The following is a 25,907-nucleotide window of genomic DNA, read 5'->3' as shown; positions in this document are numbered from 1 at the left end:
CTTTGGGCCTGACCCCTCTTCCACCCTCAGCCTCTCTGATCCGTGGCAATCGGACCAACTGTGCTCTCTTCTCCACAAACCTGGACTGGCTGGTCAGCAAGCTGGATCGACTGGAGGCCTCATCTGGTAGGAGAACCCAGGGAGTGGGACGGGGGTCGGGGAGGGGAGAGTGCACCGCCTCATGTCTTCCCACTGGCACCCGGGCAGGCATCCTGGAGGTGCTGTACTGTGTCCTGATCGAGAGTCCCGAGGTCCTGAACATCATCCAGGAGAACCACATCAAGTCCATCATCTCCCTGCTGGACAAGCACGGGAGGAACCACAAGGTCAGCCTGTCCTCCTGACCTCTCCTTGTGGCCCCAGGATTCCTCTCCTCCCTCTCATCTCTTACCTGGACTCCACTCACGTGCCTCCATCTCAGCGGGAGGGGTTCAAACTCCTGGCTCCAATTTTTTTTTAATTGGTTATTGAACCTAGAGGCACTTTATCACTGAGCCACACCCCAGCCCTTTTTATTTTGAGACAGAGTCTTGCTAAATTGCTTAAGCCTCACTAAGTTGTTGGGGCTGGCCTTGAACTCATGATCCTCCTGCCTCAGCCTCCCAAATGGCTGGGATTATAGGCATTCACCACATTGCCAGGCTCTGAAATGTCTTTAAAATTTTCAAATTATATAGCTATTAGGTGGGCTGCATATATTCTCTGCAGTTTGCTATAGGCCCTTGCCGGTTCCTACTGCATGATTCCTGACCATTGCACACATTTCCATGTCCACTGACTTCTGAAGATACACGTTTGCAACCCCCGCTGATCCAAAATCACATCTTGGTTCTTGTGTCTCTCATTGACTCTCTCACTGTGTCCTTTGACCTCTTTCTTCATGATTCCAGTCTATCCTTTCTTACACTGCTGATGCCTTATCTCAACCCATGTGATCCAGTCTCTCCCAGCCTACTTTGACCCCTTTCTCTGGGATCCCTGACTTTCCACTCTCACCACCTTTCAGGCAAAAATTTCATACCCTGTCCAGATGCACCATTCTTGCCTTCTGGCTTCCCATCCATGTCCTCCTATATCCCCCTTGCTTGTACCCTCACTCCCTTTTACCTCTGACCTTGACCTCCAGGTCCTGGATGTGCTGTGCTCCCTCTGTGTGTGCAATGGTGTGGCTGTGCGCTCCAACCAAGATCTCATTACCGAGAACTTGCTCCCTGGTCGTGAGCTTCTGCTACAGACAAACCTCATCAACTATGTCACCAGGTGTGGCTCCTAACCCCTCACCCTGGGCTCAGACCCTCTCAACCCTTTTCCTGACCCAGAGACTCCACCCCAAGTGGGTGTCCCTCTCCTGTCGCCCCTCCTCAGGAGTCCACCTTGCCCTGTTCCCCTTTGGGTCCCCACTCCCCTTGTTCTCTCGTCTGGGCTCTATTTCTGCCTCTGTCTGTGTTTTCTCTTTTTGTCTTTGCCTGTTCCTATTTCTCTTCCATCTTCTTATCCCCAGCTCTCTTCCATCTCTCATCTCTGTCTTTTGATTGCTCTCTGTCTGTCTGTCTCCCTATTTCCCTCCTCACCACCTGTCTCTCGTCTCCATCTCTCTTGCAGCATCCGCCCCAACATCTTTGTGGGCCGAGCAGAGGGCTCCACGCAGTACGGCAAATGGTACTTTGAAGTGATGGTGGACGAGGTGGCTCCGTTTCTGACAGCTCAGGCCACCCACCTGCGGGTGGGGTGGGCCCTCACTGAGGGCTACAGCCCCTACCCTGGGGGCGGCGAGGGCTGGGGCGGCAATGGGGTCGGCGATGACCTCTATTCCTACGGCTTTGACGGGCTACATCTCTGGACAGGTACCTAGATGCTTCCAGGTGACCCTCACCCCTGATTATTGACCCTAGAATTTTCCAAACTCTGACTAGGCACCTTGAGGTTCTCAGGATCTTGACCCCCAGTAGAGGAACTTTTGACTCATATTCCTAATTTCCCCAAACCCTCATCCTAGAGCTCCCAGAATCCTGACCCTGACTTGTTTCCTCATAATCTCCAAAACTCTGACCTCAGAAGAGGCATGACCTCTGACCCTAGAGATCCCAGAAGATTGCTCAGATTGTTATGACCTCTGATCTTTGACTTATGTACTCAAAGGTTCCTAATTGTAACTCAGGTGAACTCTGACCACGCAGCTATCAGGCTCCCAGTCATCCTAACTCCAGGGGGACTCTGACCCTCGTTCCTAACTTTAGAACTATGGGCCCCTCCATGGGAACACCTGCCCTTGGGGGAGGGGTTCCCAATTCCAGTCCCTACAGGATCTTCCGATATCTGCGTTTCTTTTCTTGATATCATTGGTTCCATGGAACCTCTGACCTCTGAACCCTCCCTGGTGATCTTGGTGCAGGACACGTGGCACGCCCGGTGACTTCTCCAGGACAGCACCTCCTGGCCCCCGAGGATGTGGTCAGCTGCTGTCTGGACCTCAGTGTACCCTCCATCTCCTTCCGCATCAATGGCTGTCCTGTGCAGGGCGTCTTCGAGGCCTTCAACCTCGACGGGCTCTTCTTCCCTGTTGTCAGTTTCTCCGCCGGTGTCAAGTGAGGACCTGCCCCTGCCCCAGTTGTCTTGGGTTGGGGGTCTGACCCAAGACAGCTTCTGCAGTCACCCTATAAGACAAGGACACCGTCGTTCACTCTCAGGACTGACTGGCAAGAAGCCCTTACTTGAAAGTCATCAATCCTAATGACTTCAGATTCTTCCCAACCCCATATTTCTATGATGATCTTCAAGGGACCCCATAATTTTACAGTGACCCTTTTTGGTGTGTGCATGGTGCTGGGGATTGAACCCAGGGCTTTGTGCATGTTAGGCAAGCACTCTACCAACTGAGCTGTATCCCTGGCCCTTATGATGACCTTTTCGTGACCCCCCAAATCATCCAGAGATGTTCCAATGACCAAGACTCTTTCAGTAGCCTCCCAATGACCTCCGACCCTCCTTGTGGCTCCATCCTCTTTCAGTAACCTCTCATGATGCCAGCATCTCCCCAAGGTGGTCCAGTAGTCCCCGACTTGCCCAGTAATCACTGCCCAGTTAATTCAAAGACTTCTCAATGGCCTCGTCCTTTTCCAGTGACCCCAAGTTCTCCAAGTGTCCATTCAGTGGAATGGTTATAACAAATCCCAAGTGTCTCTAAATCATCATCTTCTTGTTCTCACCGAACCTTCTAACATTCCCAGATGCTTTGGTGACCTGGGGACTCCTCCAAAGGACCTTCCAGTGACCTGGCAATAATGGGAACTCTTCTCTCCTAACGATAGGTCCTCCCACCCTTAACTCCCTGATGGTCCCACTTTCCTTTAGGTCCTCCATGACGTTCTCTTGTGATACTCCTTTGACCCTAGACTTGAATTTCTGACTCCTAGATGACCTCTGTGCCCTATGACTGCGCAGGGGCCACAGGTTCCCTCAGAACCCTCCATGGATCCCAGGATCACTCCAGATCCCCCCTGATCACAGACTGTCCTCTGTCCCCTCCCACGATCCCCATTCTCCTCCTCCAGGGTGCGGTTCCTCCTTGGTGGCCGCCATGGTGAATTCAAGTTCCTCCCCCCACCTGGCTACGCCCCCTGCCACGAGGCTGTGCTCCCTCGGGAGCGGCTCCACCTTGAACCCATCAAGGAGTACCGACGGGAAGGGCCCCGGGGCCCCCACCTGGTGGGCCCCAGTCGCTGCCTGTCACACACCGACTTCGTGCCCTGCCCTGTGGACACTGTCCAGGTACCGCCTTCCCTACACGGGTCTTCTGGTGAGGGAGGCTCTCTTAGGAGTCAGAGAGGTGGGGATGGAATGGGGTGGAAGCTGGAGACCCCATTGTTGAACAGAGAGAAAAACTGGGGCCAGGGACTCTTTCAAGGCAGAATCCCAGCTTTCCACAGAGAGGGAATCTTCTCCATGGCCCCATAAAAAAGAACAGTTATTGCCCCCAATTTATAGTTGAGTAAAGCAAGGCCCAGAGAGGTTAAGAAACCTGTGCAACCCAGCAGCTCGGGAGGCTGAGGTAGGAGGATCAGAGGTTCAAAGCCAGCCTCAGCAAAAGCAAGGCGCTAAGCAACTCTGTGAGACCCTGTCTCTAAGTAAAATACAAAATAGGGCTGGGGATGTGGCTCAGTGGTCAAGTGCTCCTGAGTTCAATCCCTGGTAGTTCCCCCCTGCCCCATCCTGTGCAAGTCACATGGCTGGTTTGAACTCAGGGGCTCTGACTCCGATTTTTGAGGTCTTAACCACTACAGTTTTGGGGGGAATCTCTTCCATATCAGTCCTCTCGTGCTCCTTGTATCCAGCCCAGACTTCCTACTTTCCCTATAAAGATGTCCCCATGGGAGGGCAGATGGACCGTGATTGAGAGCTTAGCATAGTCCTGAGCACCCACTGCAGTCACTTGTCATTATTAATGGCAGTAATATTACCTCAGGGTGACCTGACCATCACTTGTCCCTGGATGGAGCCCTGGGCCTCATCCTGACGCCTCTCCCTCCCACCACACCCCACCTCTCAACCTAGCGGGTGGTTCCCTTGACCTCCTGGCTAGCCCTCCTACCCCACATTTCCCCCTACAGCCCACCCTGATCCGAAACATCATTATCTCTTGCCTGTAGAAACAAGAGCTTCAGTGTTTATTAGGCACCTACTGTGTGCCAGGCATTTATGTAAACATCGAGTAGTTTACATAAATGGTTTCTCTGAATCCTCATGAGGCAAGTATTATGATTTAAGCATTGGGACAAGTCTCATTATACAGAGAAGGAAAGTGACTCACCCACTCATTTGGCAGACATTTCTGCGTGTTTTTTTTTTGAGGAGGGGGTACCAGGGATTGAACCCAGGGGCGCTTAACCGCTGAGCCACATCCCCAGGCCTTTTTTATGTTTAATTTTGAGACAGGGTCTCACTAAGTTGCTGAGGCTGGTCTTGAACTTATGATCCTCCTGCTTCAGCCTCCTGAGCTGCTGAGATTTTAGGCGTGTGCCACTCCGCTCAGCTCGGCAGGCATTTCTTGAGCACCTCCTCTGGGTCAGGGTCTGGCTCTGGGCTGGGCGGGGCCGAGGACTTGGGAGAGACTGAGGTAGCTGAGGCCCTGCTCCCATGGAGCTCCCAGTCCACAGGGGAGACAGATCTGTCCCCAAATAATCCTTAATTCTGATAATGATACATCCTTGCTCGTTGGGGCTTTAATCCTGGAATCAAAATGAGGACTCACTCACGGTTTTGGGAAGAGAGGTCGCAGTGGAGGTGGAGGTGGGATTTCGGGAACCCCTTGAATGTCTTCCTGTCCCCAGATTGTTCTGCCTCCCCATCTGGAACGCATTCGGGAGAAGCTGGCCGAGAACATCCATGAGCTCTGGGCGCTGACCCGCATCGAACAGGGCTGGACCTACGGGCCGGTGAGGGGCAGGAATGGCGGCCTGCGGAGAGGGCCGGTGGCTGGGATTTAGGGTACCAGGGAGTCCTTGGGCTACAGGTGGCAGAACTAGGGGTGGGCGGTCCAGGGAGGTCTGGGAGTGCTGGGTTGGGGGAAGGGAGCCCGAGAGCTGACGCCAGGGCTTCTCCAGGTTCGGGATGACAACAAGAGGCTGCACCCGTGTCTCGTGGACTTCCACAGCCTTCCAGAGCCCGAGAGGAACTACAACCTGCAGATGTCAGGGGAGACGCTCAAGTGAGGCACCCAGTGGGAGCAGGGGGTGGAACAAACACTAGTGGGAGGAAGAGGGCGGGAAAGCGAGGCCGGGACTGACAGAGAAAAGGAAGGCATATGGACAGACACTTAGAGGGGACAGTTATTGTGACAGAGAGGGGGAGGGAAACATCCAGCAAGAGAAAATCAGCAGCATGCTGGGCGTGGTGGCACACACCCACATCCCAGCATTTGGGAGGCCGAGGCGGGAGGATCTTTTGAGCCCAGGAGTTCAAGGTCAGCCTGGCAACATAGCAAGACACTGTCTCAAAAAATAAAAGAGAGAAAGTCAGCAACGGAAAGGGAGAAAGACGCAGAAAGGGACTGAGAGAGAAGCAGACAGGAGAAATTAGACATGGTCAAAGAGAATCGGAAAGGAAGAGACAGGGACAGACAGACGTCAGAGAGACCAAGGGCCAGGGCACAGACACCCCAACAGCCAGAGCAAGAGGCAGAGCTAGAGGCAGGGGAGACGGGACAGGGAGCTCTGTGGGCTATGACCGTGTCACCTGTGCCCCTACTAGGACTCTGCTGGCGCTGGGTTGCCACGTGGGCATGGCCGACGAGAAGGCCGAGGACAACCTCAAGAAGACAAAACTCCCCAAGACGTGAGCTGTCTGGGGAATGGAGGGGGCGTTGGGATGTGTGGTGAGGGGAGCTGGAGGGCTTTGTGGAGAGGCTGAGGTCAGAGATGAAGGGGCCAGATGTTAGGGTCAAGATCATAGGGTCAGGGGTCAGGGCTTTGGGGTCAGAAGTGAATGTCTAGGACTGAGGAGTTAGGAGTTCCAATGAGAGAGGGACTGGCAGAGAGTCCAGCACGTAGGGTCAGGGACCCTGAGAAAGCTGAGGTGATGTCCTTCCTATATTAGAGGCAAAGGATCAGTGGCAGAAGGATAGAATCCAGAGGTTTCTGGAGCAATAGGTGAGAGATTAGAGGTCCTGAGTTAGATTGGGTGTTTGGGTCTTGGGCCAGAATTAAGAAACCTCAAAGCTGGAGGTCATAGGTCAAAGAGTTTCAGGGTCAGAAATAAAGCTCCTAGAATCAGGATGAAGAGGTCACAGAGGTCAGAGATCAGTGCTGGCAAAGCCCTTGCTTTGGGTCCTAGAGTCAGAGGTCAGGGACCTCAAAGCTTATTCTAGAAAGTGCTAGAACCCTGATAGCAGAGACCGAAGGCCAGAAATTCCAAAGCCCTTGGCTAAGCATCCTGGGGTCCTGGTCCAAGGGTCAGAAGTCAGGATCTCAGCACAGAGCCCAAAGGGGAAGGAGGGCTTCGTCCCAGTGGCCTGCTACCCCCACAGGTACATGATGAGCAATGGGTACAAGCCGGCTCCATTGGACCTGAGCCACGTGCGGCTGACACCCGCACAGACGACCCTCGTGGATCGGCTGGCAGAGAATGGTCACAATGTGTGGGCACGGGACCGCGTGGCCCAGGGCTGGAGCTATAGCGCCGTGCAGGACATCCCTGCACGAAGGAACCCTCGCCTTGTGCCCTACCGCCTGCTGGACGAGGCCACCAAGCGCAGCAACCGCGACAGCCTCTGCCAGGCAGTGCGCACCCTGCTGGGCTACGGCTACAACATAGAGCCACCTGACCAGGAGCCCAGTGAGTGCTGACCCTGGCTCCCACCCTAACTCCTGCCTTGACCCTGGCCCCGACTCCTGCTCTCTGACCTGACGCAGCCCTTGAATGAGTCGTATCTGTAACACTGAGTGGAGTGATCAGGAGGTCATTGAGCGCTGACCCTTCCTCTTAACTTTGACCCTTACTTCTGACCCAAACCCTGACCCTGATCTAACCACTGACCTTGATCTGACCCAATCCCTGCCTGGACTTTGGCTATAACACTGAGAAGTTGGACCAGTGAGTGCTGACCCAACCCTGACTCCAGTTCCTGGCCTTCACCTTTGACCCCTAACCTCTAATCTCTGGACTATGACCATCACGTGGAGCCACACAGCCAAGGACTTAGTCTTTACCTTCCTTCTAAATGACCCCTGACCTTTCACTGATTTCCAATCCCAGCCTTGACCTGTGGCCCTGGCCCTCAATTTCTTAACTCCTGGCCCCAACCCCAATGTCTAGCCCCCCTGACCCTGACTCTGACTGATTCCCAGTCCCGCTGTCAACCCTTGATTCTGACACTTGACCCCTAACCCCTGACCAGGTCTGGACCCAGCTTTCTCCTTTTGTGTCTCTGTCAGCATCTCTGTTCGCTGAGAGCTCTGACTACTGACAAGATGGGGGTCTGTCTCAATAGATCTTTCCCACCTCTGACTCCTGAGGTTCTCCACTTCTCCTCTAACACCAGGAAATTGTCCCTCTTCTCCCTGTTCCCAACACCCTCATCTTCTCTGTCTCTCCCACTAACCTCCACTTCCTACCCAGCCTTTCTGACTTTACCTGGCCTCATTTGTAGGTCAGGTGGAGAGCCAGTCTCGCTGGGACCGGGTGCGCATCTTCCGGGCAGAGAAATCCTATGCGGTACAGAGTGGGCGCTGGTACTTCGAGTTTGAGGCAGTCACCACAGGCGAAATGCGAGTGGGCTGGGCAAGACCTGAGCTGCGGCCTGATGTAGAGTTGGGAGCTGATGATCTGGCCTATGTCTTCAATGGGCACCGCGTGGGTACCTCCTTGGGCTCCACTCTGCCAGTCCCTGTGGTCCCTCCCACAGCTTACACTCTAGCCCTGCCTCTATCTGTGCTTCCCTCTGTCTGTCCATCCCTGTGTCTTCCATCCTCCTCATCCATCCATCCATCTGCTCATCCATCTACCCATCCCCCATTCCCTATCCATCCACCAACCCATCTATCCATCTATCCATCCATCCAACCACCCACCAACCCATCCATCCATCTATCCATCCATCCATCCATTTAATCAGCCATCTACCCATTCACCCATCCATCCATCCATCCATCCATTTAATCAACCATCCACCCACCCACCCATCTATCCATCTATCCATCCATCCATCTATCCACCCACCAACCCATCCATCCATCTATCCATCCAACCATCCATTTAATCAACCATCCACCCACCCACCCATCTATCCTTCTATCCATCTATCCACCCACCAACCCATACATCCATCTATCCATCCATCCATCCATTTATCAACCATCTACCCATTCACCCATTCATCTATCCATCCATCCATACATACATCCATTCAACCAACCATCCATTCATCGTCTATCCATCTATACTTCTACTTACACTTTCTTCCTTCCCTCCATCAGCCATGTGGATCCTTACCTTTCTTTTTTTTAATATTTATTTATTTATTTTAGTTTTCGGTGGACACAACATCTTTATTTTATTTTTATGTGGTGCTGAGGATCGAACCCAGTGCCCGGCGCATGCCAGGCAAGTGCGCTACCATTTGAGCCACATCCCCAGCCCCTGGATCCTTACCTTTCTATCCATACTTCCATCTGCCATACACCCATTCATCATTCTTCACCCATCTCTTCTGGGGACTTATGTGGGCGTACATGGGTCTGTATGGAGGACCCTGATGGCTTCATTTCTCCTTTCTTTACTTGTTGCTGCTCCCAACACCTCACGACCACTTTGGTGGTCCCCATCACCCTAGCCATGGAAACAGCAAGACCCAGGTGTAAGGGACGAGACACAGATTAGTGAGGAAGGCAATTCCAAGGACCATGGATGCAAATGTCGGGATGATGGGGGCACCGGCGCCTCTCCTTCCCCTTCCTGACGTGTTGTGCGTGTCACCCTCTCCCTGTTCCCCCTCCCTCCATTTCCCTGTGTCTTAGCACCGTGTCTTCTCTGTGCTCCTCACAGGGCCAGCGCTGGCACTTGGGCAGTGAGCCGTTTGGGCATCCCTGGCAGTCAGGCGATGTTGTTGGCTGCATGATTGACCTCACGGAGAACACCATCATCTTTACCCTCAATGGCAAGGTCCTCATGTCGGACTCTGGCTCCGAGACAGCCTTCCGGGAGATTGAGATTGGGGAAGGTGAGACCCTTCACCTGCCTGCCTGCTTTTCCTCCATCTCACCTGAACCTCCCCGTGAACCTTCGGTCTCTGGTTCTCTTATCCCTTTTATAGTACCCCCCTCCCCCGTGACCGCCCCGCCTTGCCCACTGCTCACCCCTGATTCTCCTACCTAAGCCTCCTGAGTTGCTGGAATTCTTTTCCTTCCCCCAGGCTTCCTCCCGGTCTGCAGCTTGGGGCCTGGCCAGGTGGGTCACCTAAACCTGGGCCAGGATGTGAGCTCCCTGCGATTCTTTGCCATCTGTGGCCTCCAGGAAGGCTTTGAGCCATTTGCCATCAACATGCAGCGCCCAGTCACCACCTGGTTCAGCAAAAGCCTTCCTCAGTTTGAACCTGTGCCCCTTGAACACCCCCACTATGAGGTGAGCTCAATAGACCTTCTGGTTTGTCTCCAAACCTTGTTCTCACAACTTTCTTTCCCGAGTTTCTCCTTCTACGTTAGCACACAAGCCATCTGGGGGGGGGTCAGGATATTGGGCTCCCCAGGTTGCCTTTTAGGGTATAACTTTGGCCCCAGGGGCCTTACCTGTAAAATGGGAGAAGGGAGAAAAGAGAAGCTCGATCATGTGACCCCGATGGAAATTTCTAGTCCTTATACTATTTGATCCTAGAGCAAGGTTTAAAGAAATATAAACCCAGCCAGGCATGGTGGAGCATGCTTGTAATTCCATCTACTTGGGAGGCAGAGGTAAGAGAACCACAAGTTCAAAGCCAGCTTGGGTAACTTAGCAAGATCCTGTCACAAAATAAAATAAAAAGGGCTGGGGATGTGGCTCAGTGACAGAGCTTTGCCTAGCATGCACAAAGACATGGGTTCATCCCTAGTACTGAAGAAAAAAAAGAAATATAAATCTCTGAGTGTCTTGGCGTCATCTTGGTACCCTCCTTATTAATTGTAATCAGTGTGTTGGGATTTATTTTTTATTTTTTTTAGTTTATTTTATTTTTAATTACTTTTCATTAATCCAAGCAACTCAATTTTCAGACTGCAGTGTCTTTTTTTCCCTAAGGTTAAACTCAAGTTTAGACTCTGACTGTAAACACCCCACAACGACCAAAGCGATTGGTTGTCCTTTTCACAGCCAGCCTGCACAGAACTTGACCTCTGGGGGGCTGAGCTTCAGCTGGCACTTTAGAATCAGACAGACATGGAGTTGGCCTTTTGCATTCTGTGTGACCTTGGGCATGGGACAGTCTCTTTCTGAGTGCTTCACCACTAAGCCTTCCTAGCCTTTTAAAATTTTGAGGCAGGGTCTCCCCACATTGCTGAGGCAGGCTTTGAATTTGTGATCCTCCTACCTTAGTCTCCTGAGTCGCTGGAATTACAAGGCAGGTGCCACCAGGTCCAGCTTCTTTCTTTTTTTCCTAAATAATTTGAGAGTAAGTTGGAGATATTGTGCCTCGTTACCCCAGAATACTTCAGTGTGGAATCTGGGAGTGATGGTAGGTGCCCATAATCCCAGTGGCTCAGGAGGCTGAGGCAGGAGGATCTCGAATTCAAAGCCAGCCTCAGCAACTTAGAGAGGCCCTAAGCAACTCACTGAGACCTTTTCACAAAGTAAAAAATAAAAAAAGCTAGGCTTGTGGCTCCGTGGTTAAGCGCCCCTGGCTTCAATCTCTGGTGCCAAAACCAAACCAAACCAAGAAAAAAAAAATATGAAAACTTCAGTGTACATTTCTTCAGAACAAGGGTGTGTTCTGTCAATTGCAGTAGTTACGAAAATCAGGAAATGAAGCACTAATAATATGATTCTCTAACCCACAAATTTTGCCAATTATTGTCAAATTGTGTCAATAATATCCCTTATTTTTTTGAGAGAGAGAGAATTTTTTTTAATATTTATTTTTTAGTTTTCGGCAGACACAACATCTTTGTTTGTATGTGGTGCTAAGGCTCGAACCCCGGCCACACGCATGCCAGGCGAGCTCTTGAGCCACATCCCCAGCCCTAATATCCCTTATTTTTATCTGGTGTAGGATCCACTCCTGGATTACATGTTGTATGCGGTTTTTATCTCTTTGATCTCCATGTAGAAAGTTTCCAAGTCTTTCTTTGTCTTTCATGGCATTGACATTTTTGAGGACTACAGGCTAATTGTTTTGTAGAATATCCCTTAATTTGTGTATGTCAGGTGATTTTTCACGATTAGATGCCTACAAGGCATATTTGGCAGGAATATCACAGAAGTGAGCTTGTGTTGCGCTTGGTGCGTGACAGCGTGTTGCTGTGTCTCTTACGGTCAGCCCTCCCTCTGTATCTGCGGTTCTGCAGCCACAGATTCAATGAGCTGCAGCTCAAAAATATTTGAAAAAAAATTGCATTTGTACTGAACTCATGCAGAGATTTTTTTGGTTACTATTCCTTGAACAATTCAGTGTAACAGCTAATATACATAGCATTGATATTTTATGAGGTATTATAAGGAGTGTAGAGATGATTTAAAGCATTTAGGAGGGCACTCACAGGGGATCTGCAAATACTATGCCACTCAATACAACAGAACTGGAGCATCAGTGGGTCTTGGTGTGTGCCAGAGGCCCTGGGATCAATCCTCTGTGGATTTCAAGGGACAACTGTGCCGATTGTTAACTTGAGTATTTGAGGGAGGTGGAGTCAGCCAGGCTTCTCTTCTGTAAAGTTACTATTTTTCCTCTTTGTAATTAATAAGCAATTTGTGGAGGGGGATATTTAAAAACTATGCACAAGTGGAAGGGTTTGGGGCTGGGGCTGGGGCTCAGTGGTAGAGTGCCTGCCTCCCGAGTGGGAGGCCCTGGGTTCAATCCTCAGCACCACATACAAATAAATAAATAAAGATACTGTGTCCATCATCTACAACTAAAAAAGTATTTTAAAAAAAAGTAGAAGGGTTTTTAGTAGGGGATGTCCAGTTGAGAGTGGAGCTTTGGAAAGACCCCTGCTGGCAGAGGATTATAGGAGGCAAGTGTGGAGGCTGAAGGCCCCAGAGATGGCTGAGGTGGGACAGGAAGGTGGAGCGACGGGGACCTCCTAGTCCTCGCTGATGCCAGATGGTGAGGGCCACCAGGGAGCCGAAGGCCACGCAGTAGGGAGAAGGAATGGGCTGATATGCCCACAACCACGTGGAAGATGCAGACTCAGTGCTGAATGAAAGCACCCAGGCACAAGGAGCACATGCTGTGGGCTTCCATTCATAGAAAGTTCCAGAACAGGCAAAACTAATCCGTGATATGAATGGAGAATCGTTGACTGTGAAAGAATAACTTGGGGGCATTGTTAATTTCCTTGCACACAAATCACAGGAGAGCATTTCTTGTCACGGGACAAAAGCAAAATCAGGATTTCTAAGAGAGAAGGGAGAGAGAGAGGAAAGAGAGGGGTGGAAAGAAACCCTGCAGAATCTGGGAACAGGGAATCTATGTTTTAAAAATATTTTTTAGTTGTCAATGGACCTTTACTCTATTTATTTTTATGTGGTACAAGGATGGAACCCAGGTCTCACCTGTGTTAGGCAAGTGCTCTCCCACTGAGCCACAGCCCAGCCCAGAACAGGGAATCTTGTAGGCACAGTTCTGGGGTCAGTTCACTGGCTGCCAAGGAACACAGAGGTCTAAGTCTGCAGCTGGTTGTGAGGAGGTCCACTCTGCCTCTGTGGTTTATGGAGTCTCTGGAAAACCTCTGTGAGTTTAGCTTGACCAAGTAGGACAGGCCTCTGTCCCTCTGTGGGCTCCTGCTCCTTGGTTAGGCACATTTGCCTCATCAGAACCCCTTACTATCTTTAAGAGGGTAGTGACTCCAAGAGGCTCCTGAGGGACTCCTGGGGACTTTGGTCATGTTCTGTTTTCCTGTCCTGGCATTAGGCACACAGATGTGTTGACAGCTTGAGAACTCATACCACACACTTAATATACACACATTGTTCTGAGTGTTACCAAAATAAACGAAAATTTACCTGAGGACTCTTTACAAAATTCTGACCTTTTCGAGTTGTTCTTTCCCAGCGCTCTCCCAAGAGCCCAGGAGGCAGAGTTTTATTCTATGTGCTAATATATTCCTTGCACCTAGAACAGGCCTGGCACACAGTAATGCTCAGTAAATATTTCTGGGATGAATAGATGGATGGACCACTTGGTCTAGAGTGAGTCCTGTGTGTAAGTTGGTTTTGAAGGTTCTCCCAAGTGACTCCAGGGTATGACTGGGCTGCCACTATTCAAGGTACCCAGCAAAGGTGACAGAGGATTGGTTGAAAGCAACCCAAGGGCAAGTTTTGTGCCCTTCATTGAGCTTCATCAGCCCAGAGGAGGGGTGTCTTTAGATAATTCTTACACAAGGCCTCTAAGACCTAACTGTGGCTCTGCAGGTCACAGGTATAGGATAAGTGGCCTGTCTCAGTGCTTGCTGCCCCCCCCCCCCAGGTGGCCCGCATGGACGGCACTGTGGATACACCTCCCTGCCTGCGCCTGACCCACCGCACCTGGGGCTCCCAGAACAGTCTGGTGGAGATGCTCTTCCTGCGGCTGAGCCTTCCCGTTCAGTTCTACCAGCACTTCCGCTGCACGGCAGGGGCCACCCCCTTGGCACCCCCTGGTCTGCAGCCCCCTGCGGAGGACGAGGCCCGGGCAGCGGAACCTGACCCTGACTACGAAAACCTGCGCCGCTCAGCTGGTCGCTGGGGGGAGGCTGAAGGGGGCAAGGAAGGAAGTACCAAGGAGGGGACCCCTGGGGGCACCTCCCAGCCTGGGGGAGAGGCCCAGCCCGCCAGGGCAGAGAATGAGAAAGACGCTACCACAGAGAAGAACAAGAAGAGAGGGTGAGTGGAGGGCGGGCAGGGTGGGCTTAGGGTTCCTCTCGGGATTCCCAACTTGAGAACCCCAGTTTTTCCAGAGTGGCCCCTTGTATGCCAAGTGCCGTCAGAACACTGAGGGATCCTAACACATTCTGGGTCCCCATGATTTCCCAGGGATGCTCTAATCTCCCTGAGAATGTGAAATCGAGGAGCCCTACAGCATGGTGTGCAGACTTCTCCTCTCCCCAAGCCCCAAAGTGGGCCCCAAAGTGCTTCACCCAAGGGGCTTCCTTAGCCATGAACACTGAGGAATCCAGGGTCTTGGGAGAGTTTCCACTGCTCCAGAGGGTACTACACTCTCAGTGGACACCAACCCCCAAAACACTAACTTCCAGGGAGACCCTCAGAAAATATTGAGTTGAAAGGAAACCTTCATTTCTCCTGTGAGGCAGCGGTTTTCAATGGGAGGTAGTTCTGACCCTCGGGGGGTGTTGGGAAATGACAGAGCATTGTTGGTTATCACAGTTTGGGGGTGCTGCTGCTGGGGCCCCAGGGGTTCCTCATGCCTTGCAACATATAAGACAGTGCCACTCCTATGCCAAACACAAATGAGAAATGTTAATTGAGGGGACCATTGTACGTCCCAAAGGGGACCTTCATGCTCCCAGAAATGTAGGTAACAGGACACCATAAGCAGTGGGCAGCACCTCCAGAATGTAGAGTAGTGGGGCATCCAGCCCTCTAGAGGTGAGGCTTTGGAAATCCCAGGAGCATGTGGTTAAGATGGATGTGGGGGGAAGGATTTTTGTGGTGGGAAGGTGGGGGCTGGACTTGAGAGCTGGTTCTCATGGCCTCCTCTCCTCCCACCAATAGGTTCTTATTCAAGGCCAAGAAGGCCGCCATGATGACCCAACCACCGGCCACGCCCCCTCTGCCCCGACTCCCACGAGACGTGGTGCCTGCTGATGACCGCGATGACCCTGAGATCATCCTCAATACCACTACGGTGAGAACCAGGAACCCTCTACTTTGGGGGCCCCCTCCACAGCATAGCATAGAAACTCCCAGTTTCCAAACTTAGTGCTGCAATTCTCATATCTAGGGATACTCCAGTATGTACTAGACACCCACAAAATACAGTACACATGATTGAATCCTTCAAACCCCTCTATCCACACACCTTGTGGCCTGAAAATTGCAGGGAGCAGAGTGAAGTTATCAGACACAATGCTCTAACTCCCAGCACCCCAAAATCCAGAGGGTAAACCAATATGACTGTGGACCCCAACATTTGGAATTGCCCACATAAACACAATAGCCATATTTGATAACCACCCTAAAATATTCCTGAGTATAAAAATATGCAATTCATGTCAATATAGTTTGGGGGTCCTCCAATATGGAATCTGTTATGCCGGGGCCATGTATTCCTTTGCTATAACCAGGGAAAGACCCGAATGTGGGGATATCACAAAATATTCCCAAGGGATTTCCAAATCAGTAGCCACAGAAACAGAGAGACACAGATGAAGGGGGTCTGGAATCTGGCAACTTCTTAAACTCCCAGAGGCCCCTGAGAATCCAAGGAGACCAAAGCAGAGCTCAGGGAATGCTGTCACCCTGCCTGATCTCTGGTCCCCTCTTTGTGTCCCCAGTACTACTACTCTGTGAGAGTCTTCGCTGGTCAGGAGCCCAGCTGCGTATGGGTGGGCTGGGTCACCCCTGACTACCATCAGCACGACATGAACTTCGACCTCAGCAAGGTCCGGGCCGTGACGGTGACGATGGGGGATGAACAAGGCAACGTGCACAGCAGGTGCCAGCATGGCGGGGGTACCATGGGTGTGGGAGGTCGTGTGGGAGTGGGAACAGGCGGGGGGAGCCAGAGCTCTTGTGGCCAGCTCTGGGGCTGCCTGGCTGTGGGACCTGAGGGCCTCCCCTAGCAAGAGGAAGCTGTGGAGTCTGGGCACCCAGCTCAGAAGCCTCCCTTCTCTTTCTCCTCCTTCCAGGAAGCCCCAACAGCCCTAAGAATTCTAGCTCTGAGAGGCCCAAGGCCTGTCTGCAGGGGATGGGCATTGGGGTCGGGGCTGTAGGTTATGGCATTTGGGGAGTTCCTGGGCTGAGGACACCTGCAGTGACCGCTCCTGTCTCCTCCAGCCTCAAGTGCAGCAACTGCTACATGGTGTGGGGCGGGGACTTTGTGAGCCCTGGGCAGCAGGGCCGGATCAGCCATACAGACCTGGTCATTGGCTGCCTGGTGGACTTGGCCACTGGCTTAATGACCTTCACAGCCAATGGCAAAGAAAGCAACACCTTCTTCCAGGTGAGTCCAACCCTCAGCAACTTGGCCATAGTCCCTCCCATTCCAGCATCCCAGGACCACCCTTCAGTGTGTCCCTGAGGCCAGACCCCACAGAGACAGGACAAAACCAGCTCCTAGTCTGTCCTCAGGAGGCCCCGAGAGAACACCTAATTGAACCAAGGCCCCGAATGGAGGAGACAGAGTACAACCTTTTCCTTGGAGAGAGGACCATATTCCCTCATGGGTGACACCAGTCACCACCTTTTCACCCATCAGGGAGGACCATAGGAAGGGCCAGAATCCTAATGTGGACTTTTCCTTTTTAATATTTTATTATGCAAAAAAGTATGCACTTACTCTAAGCCCACAGAAACCCTGAAGGGACTGCAGGAACTGTCCACAGAGCCACCAGCAGAAATGATCATAAATGTTTACTGCACTGCCTTGACCACATACTTATCCGCCTATCTATCATTAATTCAGCTAAGGCGGGCTTTGTAAAACTTTATGTTAAATGGAGAATTTCAGAAATATACAAAAATGGAACAGCACAGCGAACCGCCAGGTCCCTGTCACACAGCTCAGCTCACACCCCCTCACGGCCAATCTCGCTTCATCTTTACGCCTACTTCCTCCACACCCACAGGAGGATTCTGAGGGAAACTGCAGACATCACGTAGTTTCATCTCTTTTAAGCACGTATCTTTAAAAGATAAGGATTATTTTTAAAATGCATAACCACAATACCACTATCACCCCCAAACCCCAAACCAGGAGTTTCTAACCGCCATCAAATGTCCAGTCCATGTTCAAATTTCTCTGGTTACCTCAAAAATGTCTTTTTTTTTTTTGCCACTTCTTTGTTTGAACTTGAATCTAAGATTATATATATATATATATATATATATATATATATATATATATATATATATATATAATATATATATATATATATATACACACACACACACACATATATACATATATATTTTTTAATTTGGTGCCAGGGATTGAACTCAGGGGCACTCAACCACTGAGCCACATCCCCAGCCCTATTTCATATTTTATTTAGAGTCAGGGTCTCACTGAGTTGCTTAGCATCTCGCCATGGCTAGGGCTGGCTTTGAACTCGCTATCCTCCTGCCTCAGCCTCCCGAGCCACTGGGATTACAGGCGTGCGCCACCATGCTCAGCTAAGATCATATATTTTTAAATGTTTTTTAGTTGTAGATGGACACAATACCTTTATTTATTTATTTTTATGCGGTGCTGAGGATCGAACCCAGTGCCTCACACATGCCAGGAAAGTGCTCTACCTCTGAGCTACAGCCCGAGCCCAATGTATTTTAATTGGTTGCCAAGTCCCGTAGGTTTCTTTTTGTACATCGATTTCCTCTTCCACACCTGCTCCCCCTTTGAAGTGCATGGTTGAAGGAATCAGGCTGTTTGTGCTTCCCCCAGTGTGGTCCCTGGAAGGCAGGACCAGCCTCACTGGGAGCTTGTTGGATATGCAGACTCTCAGGCCCCTCCCCAGACATGCTAAATCAGAATCTGCATTTCATGGAGAGCCCAGGAGTTTCCCGTGCACGTTAACATCGGGGCACATTGACCCAGTCCCTGTGGTTTCATTAGAACATTCTCCCCTGTTCCCTGTATTTCCTGTAAACAGGGGGTTGGGTCTAGAGGTGCAGTTAGATCCAGGTTTGGCTTTGGCAAGGCTGCTCCACAGATGGTATTGTTTGGGGATGGGGGTGGGGTTTTTCGGGAGAAAAACTCAGAGAGAAACTGGGAAGGCATTCCTGGAGGGGCGTGATGTGGACCAAGATGCAGATGACAGGTGGCCCCGGGGAGCTGGAAGAGGCTGGCCTGGCTGGTGTGTCCCAGGGGTGACCTCAGAGCCACCGGGGAGCCTCCAGATGTCCACGCGTGGCTGTGCAGTCTTGGCCCCAGCATTTGAGGTCCAGAATCCACATGGCCAACCCATCCCTGTCCCTCACCTTGTCCTCTGCTCCCCTGCCAGGTGGAGCCCAACACGAAGCTGTTTCCTGCTGTCTTTGTCCTGCCCACCCATCAGAATGTGGTCCAGTTCGAGCTGGGAAAACAGAAGGTGACAGTGCAGAAGTGGGGGCACTCGTGGGGCAGGCTGAGGCGGGATGTGTGGGGAGGACACCTGGAGGTAGGGTGGAGGGTTGGGGAGGGCTGGGAACCCTGACCCAGGCATGCCTCTGTACCCCCAGAACATCATGCCACTGTCAGCCGCCATGTTCCTGAGTGAGCGCAAGAATCCAGCCCCCCAGTGCCCGCCGCGGCTGGAGGTGCAGATGCTCATGCCCGTCTCCTGGAGCCGCATGCCCAACCACTTCCTGCAGGTGGAGATGCGGCGCGCCGGGGAGCGGCTCGGCTGGGCTGTGCAGTGCCAGGAGCCGCTGACCATGATGGCTCTCCACATCCCTGAGGAGAACAGGTCAGGGCCTGGCTGGTGGCACAGGCAGGGCAGGTGCTGCCAGCCCTCTGGGGTCTGGACCCAGCTCAGTGCCTCCTCCTACCACTTCTCTGGGGCTCCAGACCATCCACGCAGGGGGATCTGGACTCAGCTCAGTCTTCCCGATAACACTCCGGGAGGCTCCAGACCTGCCTTATGAGCCCTGGACCCATTCTGTGAGCCACAGACTCACCTCGGGGGACCACCTCCCACCCAGGGAATCTAGACCCATACTACAGGGCCCCAAAGCTATCTCAGGAAGCCCAGACCAACCCAGAAGAACTGGACATTACTCAGAGAGGCCCGATGTACCCCACGGCCTCTGGCCACACCCAGGGAGACTTTAGACCCGTCCCACAGAGATCTAAAACCATTCTAGGGACCCAGACACACCCAGGACTACAGAAGTGTTCACACAAATACCAGGAATGCTGTGTGGCTCTGTGTGTGTGTGTGTGTGTGTGTGTGTGTGTGTGTGAGAGAGAGAGAGAGAGAGAGAGATGCTAGGGATTGATTGAACCCAGGAGGTGCTTCACCTGAGCTACATCCTCAGTTATTTTTTAAAATATTTTCTTAGTTGTCAATGGACCTTTATTTATTTTTTATTTATTTATATGTGGTGCAGAGAATTGAACCCAGTGCCTCACATGTGCTAGGCAAGTGCTCTGCCACTGAACCACAACCCCAGCCTCATCCTCAGTTCTTTTTATTTTTATTTTGAGATAGGGTTTCACTAAGTTGCCCAGACTAGCCTCAGACTTGCAATCCTCCTGCCTTAGCCTCCTGAATCACTGGGATTACAGACCTGCACCGCTGCTCCTGGCTATAAATATTCTTAAGGACTCTGAGCATAGCCAGGGATCCCAGCCTCACCCCAGGAGGCTTCTGACATGATTCATTCCTTCCTTAATTCATCATTTGATAAATATCTCTGGCATGTGGATCGGCAGCATTCTAGGCTGATGACACCAAGAGTCTCATACCCAGTGACATTCTAGTAATGCTCATATATATCTCAATGTGCCCAGACTTGCCCAGAGGGATTCAGTTCCATCCCCAGGCCCCCCTCCCATTAATTCATTTACCAAATATTTATTGAGCACTTCCTGTGTACCACAGATGTCCAGCTGTGTTGAAGTTAACATTCTAGTGGCACTTAAACATAACCAGGGGCCTTGACCTTGCCAATCTAGGGATCCCAGATACATTTGAGGGTCACCAGAACCTCTCTGGATTCTCAGAAAACTTAAAGTCTTAGACCTCCCAGGGTGTCCCAGACCCTTAGGAACTCCCAAGACCATTGGAAAACTCCTAGACTTTGCTCCAAAGCCCCTATGGAGCCCTGACCTGCAGGACACGGGGATTTACTGCTAAAGCATCTCTGCCTCTCTCTGGTCTGTGTCTGTCTGCCACCTCCTGTGTGGTTCTGTCCCTGTCCGTGGCCCTCCCTCTCCCGCAGGTGCATGGACATCCTGGAGCTGTCCGAGCGCCTGGACCTGCAGCGCTTCCACTCGCACACCCTCTCCCTGTACCGCGCCGTGTGCGCCCTGGGCAACAACCGCGTGGCGCATGCTCTGTGCAGCCACGTGGACCAGGCGCAGCTGCTGCACGCGCTGGAGGATGCTCACCTACCTGGTCCTCTGCGTGCGGGCTACTATGACCTCCTCATCAGCATCCACTTGGAAAGTGCCTGCCGCAGCCGGCGCTCCATGCTTTCTGAATACATCGTGCCCCTCACGCCTGAGACCCGCGCCATCACGCTCTTCCCACCTGGGAGGAGCGCAGAAGATGGTCCCCGGCGCCATGGACTGCCTGGGGTTGGAGTCACGACCTCCCTAAGGCCCCCGCACCATTTCTCCCCGCCTTGTTTTGTGGTGGCCCTACCAGCTGCTGGGGTCACGGAAGCCCCGGCCCGCCTCAGCCCCGCCATCCCCCTGGAGGCCCTGCGGGACAAGGCGCTGAGAATGCTGGGGGAGGCTGTGCGCGATGGAGGGCAGCACGCGCGCGACCCCGTGGGGGGCTCGGTGGAGTTCCAGTTCGTGCCCGTGCTCAAGCTCGTGTCCACTCTGCTGGTAATGGCTTCCTTCCCCCATTCTTCACTTTGAAGATAACCCGTCCATCCGATAATCAGTTCCCTCCCATGTATGCATCCAGCCACCCTTAGGTCTCTCCATCTGTAACTCCACCCACCTTTCAGCTTAGCCTGCCGTCACCTACCCATCCGCCACGCACTTTGCCTCCCATCCACTCATCTGTCTTCTGTTCGTCTGTTTATTCACCTTTCTTCTTCCCATTCCTCCACCCAACTGTCATTTATCCATCCATCAATCCATCCACCCTCTGCTCACCTTTCTATCCTCTCATCCATCCATTCATTCATATGCCCTCATCTTCCCACACAAAGTCCATCTGTCTCTTTCCTTTTCTTCTCCACCGTATATCCATCCATCCATCCATCCATCCATCCATCCATCCATCCGTCGGTCCATCCACGTATCCACCTCTCCAGCTTTCAGTGTTCGCTCATCCTTCCTTCCCTTCATTCACACATCAGTCCCTTCACTGTCCACTTATCTGCCCATTTATTATTAATATATGTCTCCTTTCATATATCCAACATCAGCTTCCCTTCACCTGTGTATCCAGCTATATGCCCACTCACAGGTCCATCCATCCTCCACCTTCCATCTGCCTTTCCATTCATCTCTGCACCTGTTCATCCATATGTATGTAAACCCACCCATCCATGTACTCCTAAATACATCCAGCCATCTACACCAATTCACCTACCTGTCCCTCCACCATTCTCCATCCCTCTATTCAGGTTTTATTTCATGTACTCCTTTACTCCTAAACTCATAGAACTGTTCATCCAAGAAGCCATCCATCCAACTTTTCGTGCGCAAGCCTCCTCCATCCACACATAAGGCCACCCATCTAGCCCGCCCACTCCCACAGCGATTTGCACTGTTTCCCCGTGCCCTGGTTGACTTGCTCCTGCATCTACCATCCCGTCCACCTACCTGCTCACCTGTGCATCATTTTCACTGTCACCCACCCTCTCTGCCTACACCATCCCCTTCATCTCTCCGTCACGATCCACTCCCTCATCTCCCCTCCAGACCTCTGCTATTCAAGCTGTCCATTCATCCACCAGCCACCCCGTCCTCCCTCTCTCCGCCTTTCTCTCTCCCCATTCTTCTTCCCTTTAATCTACCTTCTATCTTTCCTTCCATACTTCAGTCTAGAAACATCTTTATGAAGTTGACTGAGAGTGATGTGGCATGTCCTGGGAGCTGTGTGGGCCTGTGTCAGGTGTAGGGTGCCCCAGAGCCACATATGTTCAAGCTTGGGAAAAAGGACACTGAACTGTGAAGGGAGGGGTGCTCACGTTTGCTGATGTGGTCTGGGCCATGTGGGTGAGGCACAGGTGTGAACTGGAGCAATTTCAATGAGGTCAATGGCAAGGAGGGAGGCCATTTCCTTCTATGGGATGAATCACATCAGCCCATGTGGGAAAGAACCTGGCATATGGCAGGAGGAGCGAGGCTGGGGAGCGAGGCTGGGGACTGGTCATGGAGACCTTTCAGGCCATAGTGAAGAACTCAGAATTTGTCCTGCAGGTGATGGGAGTCTTCAGCGATGAGGATGTGAAGCAGATCTTGAAGATGATTGAGCCTGAAGTGTTCACTGAGGAGGAAGAGGAAGAGGAGGAGGAGGAAGAGGAGGAGGAAGAAGAGGATGAGGAGGAGAAGGAGGAGGATGAGGAGGAAGAGGCACAGGAGAAGGAAGATGAGGAAAAAGAGGAAGAGGAGGCAGCAGAGGGGGAGAAGGAGGAAGACCTGGAGGAGGGCCTGCTGCAGATGAAGCTGCCGGAATCCGTGAAGTTACAGGTGGGCTGCTCGCCCGTCTCCCGCCTCCATCTGCCTGGATGGAAGATCCAGGCTCTGGAGGAGCACGTGTCTGCACTGTGTCCTGAGGCACTGGGGGACTTTGCACCTGCAGAAAGCGGTGTGGGGGGGGTGCTGGTCTCTGGTGCCACGTGAGAGGAGACCACGGAGGAGGCTGGCTTCAGATCCAAGCAGGAGATGGTGGTGGCTGGACCGTGGCAGGGTCAGGGAACGGGGAAGAAGCAACAAAAGTTTCAGGAAGTCCCGATGGTCTCATGACTGTCCTCCCCCAGATGTGCCACCTCCTGGAGTATTTCTGTGACCAAGAGCTGCAGCACCGCGTGGAGTCCCTGGCCGCCTTTGCAGAGCGCTACGTGGACAAGCTCCAGGCCAACCAGCGGGACCGCTATGGCCACCTCATGAAGGCCTTCACCATGACTGCCGCCGAGACTGCAAGGCGTACCCGCGAGTTCCGCTCCCCACCCCAGGAGCAGGTCCTCTGCCCCCTGACGTCCTCTGTCTTACCGTCTAACCCCCAACCCTGACCTCTCCCCTCACGGACCACGGATGTTCCTCAATCTCAAACCTGGTGCTTGACCTCTGAACCTATTGCTGTTTTTCTCTCTTTATCCCTCTGTGAACCAACCTGACCTGGGAGTCACCTGACTGACCCTGACCCCTTCCAGACCCCTGGCCCTAGTCTCCCAGCTGTTCTTCACCAACTCACGCTTTGGCTCATTATCTTGGACAGGGACTTAGAATTGAATCTTTGATCCTTGACCTCAGAGTTCTTCCTCTGTGGTCTCTGACCTCTCCTTCTGACCTTTGACCTTCCCCTAGATCAACATGCTATTGCAGTTCAAAGATGGTGCAGATGAGGAAGATTGCCCCCTCCCTGAAGAGATCCGACAGGATCTGCTTGACTTTCACCAAGACCTGCTGGCGCACTGCGGTGAGGAGAGGGGACAGGGAGCCCTTTCCCCAGGCTTTCTCATGAGACTTCTCCTGAAGTTTCTCTAAGATTTCTTGACCTCAGATGAGTTGGTGTTAGATAACTATGGGTTGCATGAATGCATGAATGTACCGGGGAGCAGACAGGCCATGCGTGGAGGGTGTGCTGACGTGAGTATCTGGGTGAACCGGGATGAGTATGAATAGGTGGTGAGTAGACGGGAGTGTGAACTGGTGGATAGAGGGATGGAGGGATGAATAAACGGGTGAAGAGATGGCCGGCTGGCTAGCAAAATAGATGGAGGGCTGATTGAGAGTGGAGGGAGAGCTGGCTGGAGGGACAGATGGACAACCTCTGTTATTCTGATGATAAAGTAGCACATTATCTTATTGAGATTCTCTTGAACATGATGAGTCATTTTTCTCTGGCTGATAGTTAAGATTTTCTCTTTGTCTTTGCCTTTCAACAGTTTGCTTATGACATGTCTAGGTGTGATGTGTCATTCTGAGTTTATCTCATTTGGAGTTTGTTGAGTTTCTTGGATGTGGAGACCAATATATTTCATCACAATGGGAAAGTTTTATGCAATTATTTCTTCAAATATCAAATATTTTTAAAAAAATATTTATTTTTTAGTTGCAGTTGGATACAATATCTTTATTTTATTTATTTAATTTTATATGGTGCTAAGGATGGAACCCAGGGCCTCGCACGTGCTAGGCGAGCGCTCTACCGCTGAGCCACAACCCCAGCCCTCAAATATTTTTTTGCCCTTTCTCTCCTCTCCTTCTGGAACTCTCACCATGAGTATACTGGCATGCTTGAGGATGGCCCACAGGTCTCTGAGGTTTTTTGATTTTTCTGTTCTTTAGACTGGAGAATCTCTGTGTCCTACCTTCAACTCCACAGCTTCTTTCTCCTACCAGTTCAAATAAGCTGTTGAACCTCTCTAGTGATTTTTTTTTTCTTTTTTGCTACTGAGGATTGAACCCAGGGGCACTTTACCACTGAACCACATCCCCAGCCCTTTCTAATATTTTATTTAGAGACAGGGTCTCGCTGAGTTGCTAGGGGCTTGCTGAGTTGCTGAGGCTGCCTTTGAACTCTCCATCCTCCTGCCTCAGCCTTCGCAAGCCACTGGGATTTTGGGTGTGCACCACCACCACCACCAGCAGCCTCTCTAGTGATTTTTAAAATTTTAGTTATTGCACTTTCCATTTTTCTTTTTTAAATTAAAACGCTTTAATTGAAGCATATTGTGAAGTTAGTGTAGTTTTCAGCTCCTAAATTTCTTCATGTTTCTTTTTAAATGTTATTTAGCTCTTGGTTAGTACCCTGCTGGGTGGGTTACTGTCATCGCGTATCCCTTTAGTTCTTCAGACATTTTTAGTTCTTTGAACATATTTGCCACAGCCAATTTAGATGGCAAATGCTTCATAGAGTCAATAAATGAATATATTAAGAAGTAAATGGGAAACTCCCGAGTGCTGCAGAGGAAGAGATGAGTGGCCCAGTGGGTGGATTAATGACCAAGTGCCCAAGCAAACCGCTGAGGGACATTCCCTCCCCCGTTGTCCACGTTCAGGAATTCAGCTAGGAGGGGAGGAGGAGGAACCAGAGGAAGAGACCACCCTGGGCAGCCGCCTCATGAGCCTGTTGGAGAAGGTGCGGCTGGTGAAGAAGAAGGAAGAAAAATCCGAGGAGGAGCCACCGGCGGAGGAGCATAAACCTCGTGAGGATGAGGGACGGACGGGGTGGGAGTGGCGG

The 25,907-nt window shown here is 51.6% G+C and overlaps 1 protein-coding gene across 1 annotated transcript in view; it reads left to right on the top strand.

Moving 5' to 3' along the window:
* Positions 1-25,907, top strand: part of Ryr1 (ryanodine receptor 1) — a 106,412-nt gene that overhangs the window by 9,840 nt on the left and 70,665 nt on the right. Inside the window, exons 14-37 of the mRNA XM_027941225.3 lie at positions 31-126; positions 208-326; positions 1,127-1,260; positions 1,603-1,844; positions 2,393-2,585; positions 3,552-3,768; positions 5,328-5,432; positions 5,601-5,704; positions 6,247-6,330; positions 7,022-7,329; positions 8,144-8,346; positions 9,538-9,712; positions 9,905-10,113; positions 14,144-14,538; positions 15,388-15,520; positions 16,170-16,330; positions 16,672-16,837; positions 18,837-18,923; positions 19,054-19,280; positions 20,758-21,370; positions 22,922-23,191; positions 23,482-23,682; positions 24,029-24,140; positions 25,726-25,872. Coding sequence (XP_027797026.2) covers positions 31-126; positions 208-326; positions 1,127-1,260; positions 1,603-1,844; positions 2,393-2,585; positions 3,552-3,768; positions 5,328-5,432; positions 5,601-5,704; positions 6,247-6,330; positions 7,022-7,329; positions 8,144-8,346; positions 9,538-9,712; positions 9,905-10,113; positions 14,144-14,538; positions 15,388-15,520; positions 16,170-16,330; positions 16,672-16,837; positions 18,837-18,923; positions 19,054-19,280; positions 20,758-21,370; positions 22,922-23,191; positions 23,482-23,682; positions 24,029-24,140; positions 25,726-25,872 — 4,701 coding nt within the window. The remainder of the gene's footprint in view (positions 1-30; positions 127-207; positions 327-1,126; positions 1,261-1,602; positions 1,845-2,392; positions 2,586-3,551; positions 3,769-5,327; positions 5,433-5,600; positions 5,705-6,246; positions 6,331-7,021; positions 7,330-8,143; positions 8,347-9,537; positions 9,713-9,904; positions 10,114-14,143; positions 14,539-15,387; positions 15,521-16,169; positions 16,331-16,671; positions 16,838-18,836; positions 18,924-19,053; positions 19,281-20,757; positions 21,371-22,921; positions 23,192-23,481; positions 23,683-24,028; positions 24,141-25,725; positions 25,873-25,907) is intronic.

Source organism: Marmota flaviventris, chromosome 18 (genome assembly GCF_047511675.1).
Source record: "Marmota flaviventris isolate mMarFla1 chromosome 18, mMarFla1.hap1, whole genome shotgun sequence".
NCBI lineage: Eukaryota > Metazoa > Chordata > Mammalia > Rodentia > Sciuridae > Marmota > Marmota flaviventris.
This window is presented reverse-complemented; position numbering and strand designations above follow the sequence as displayed.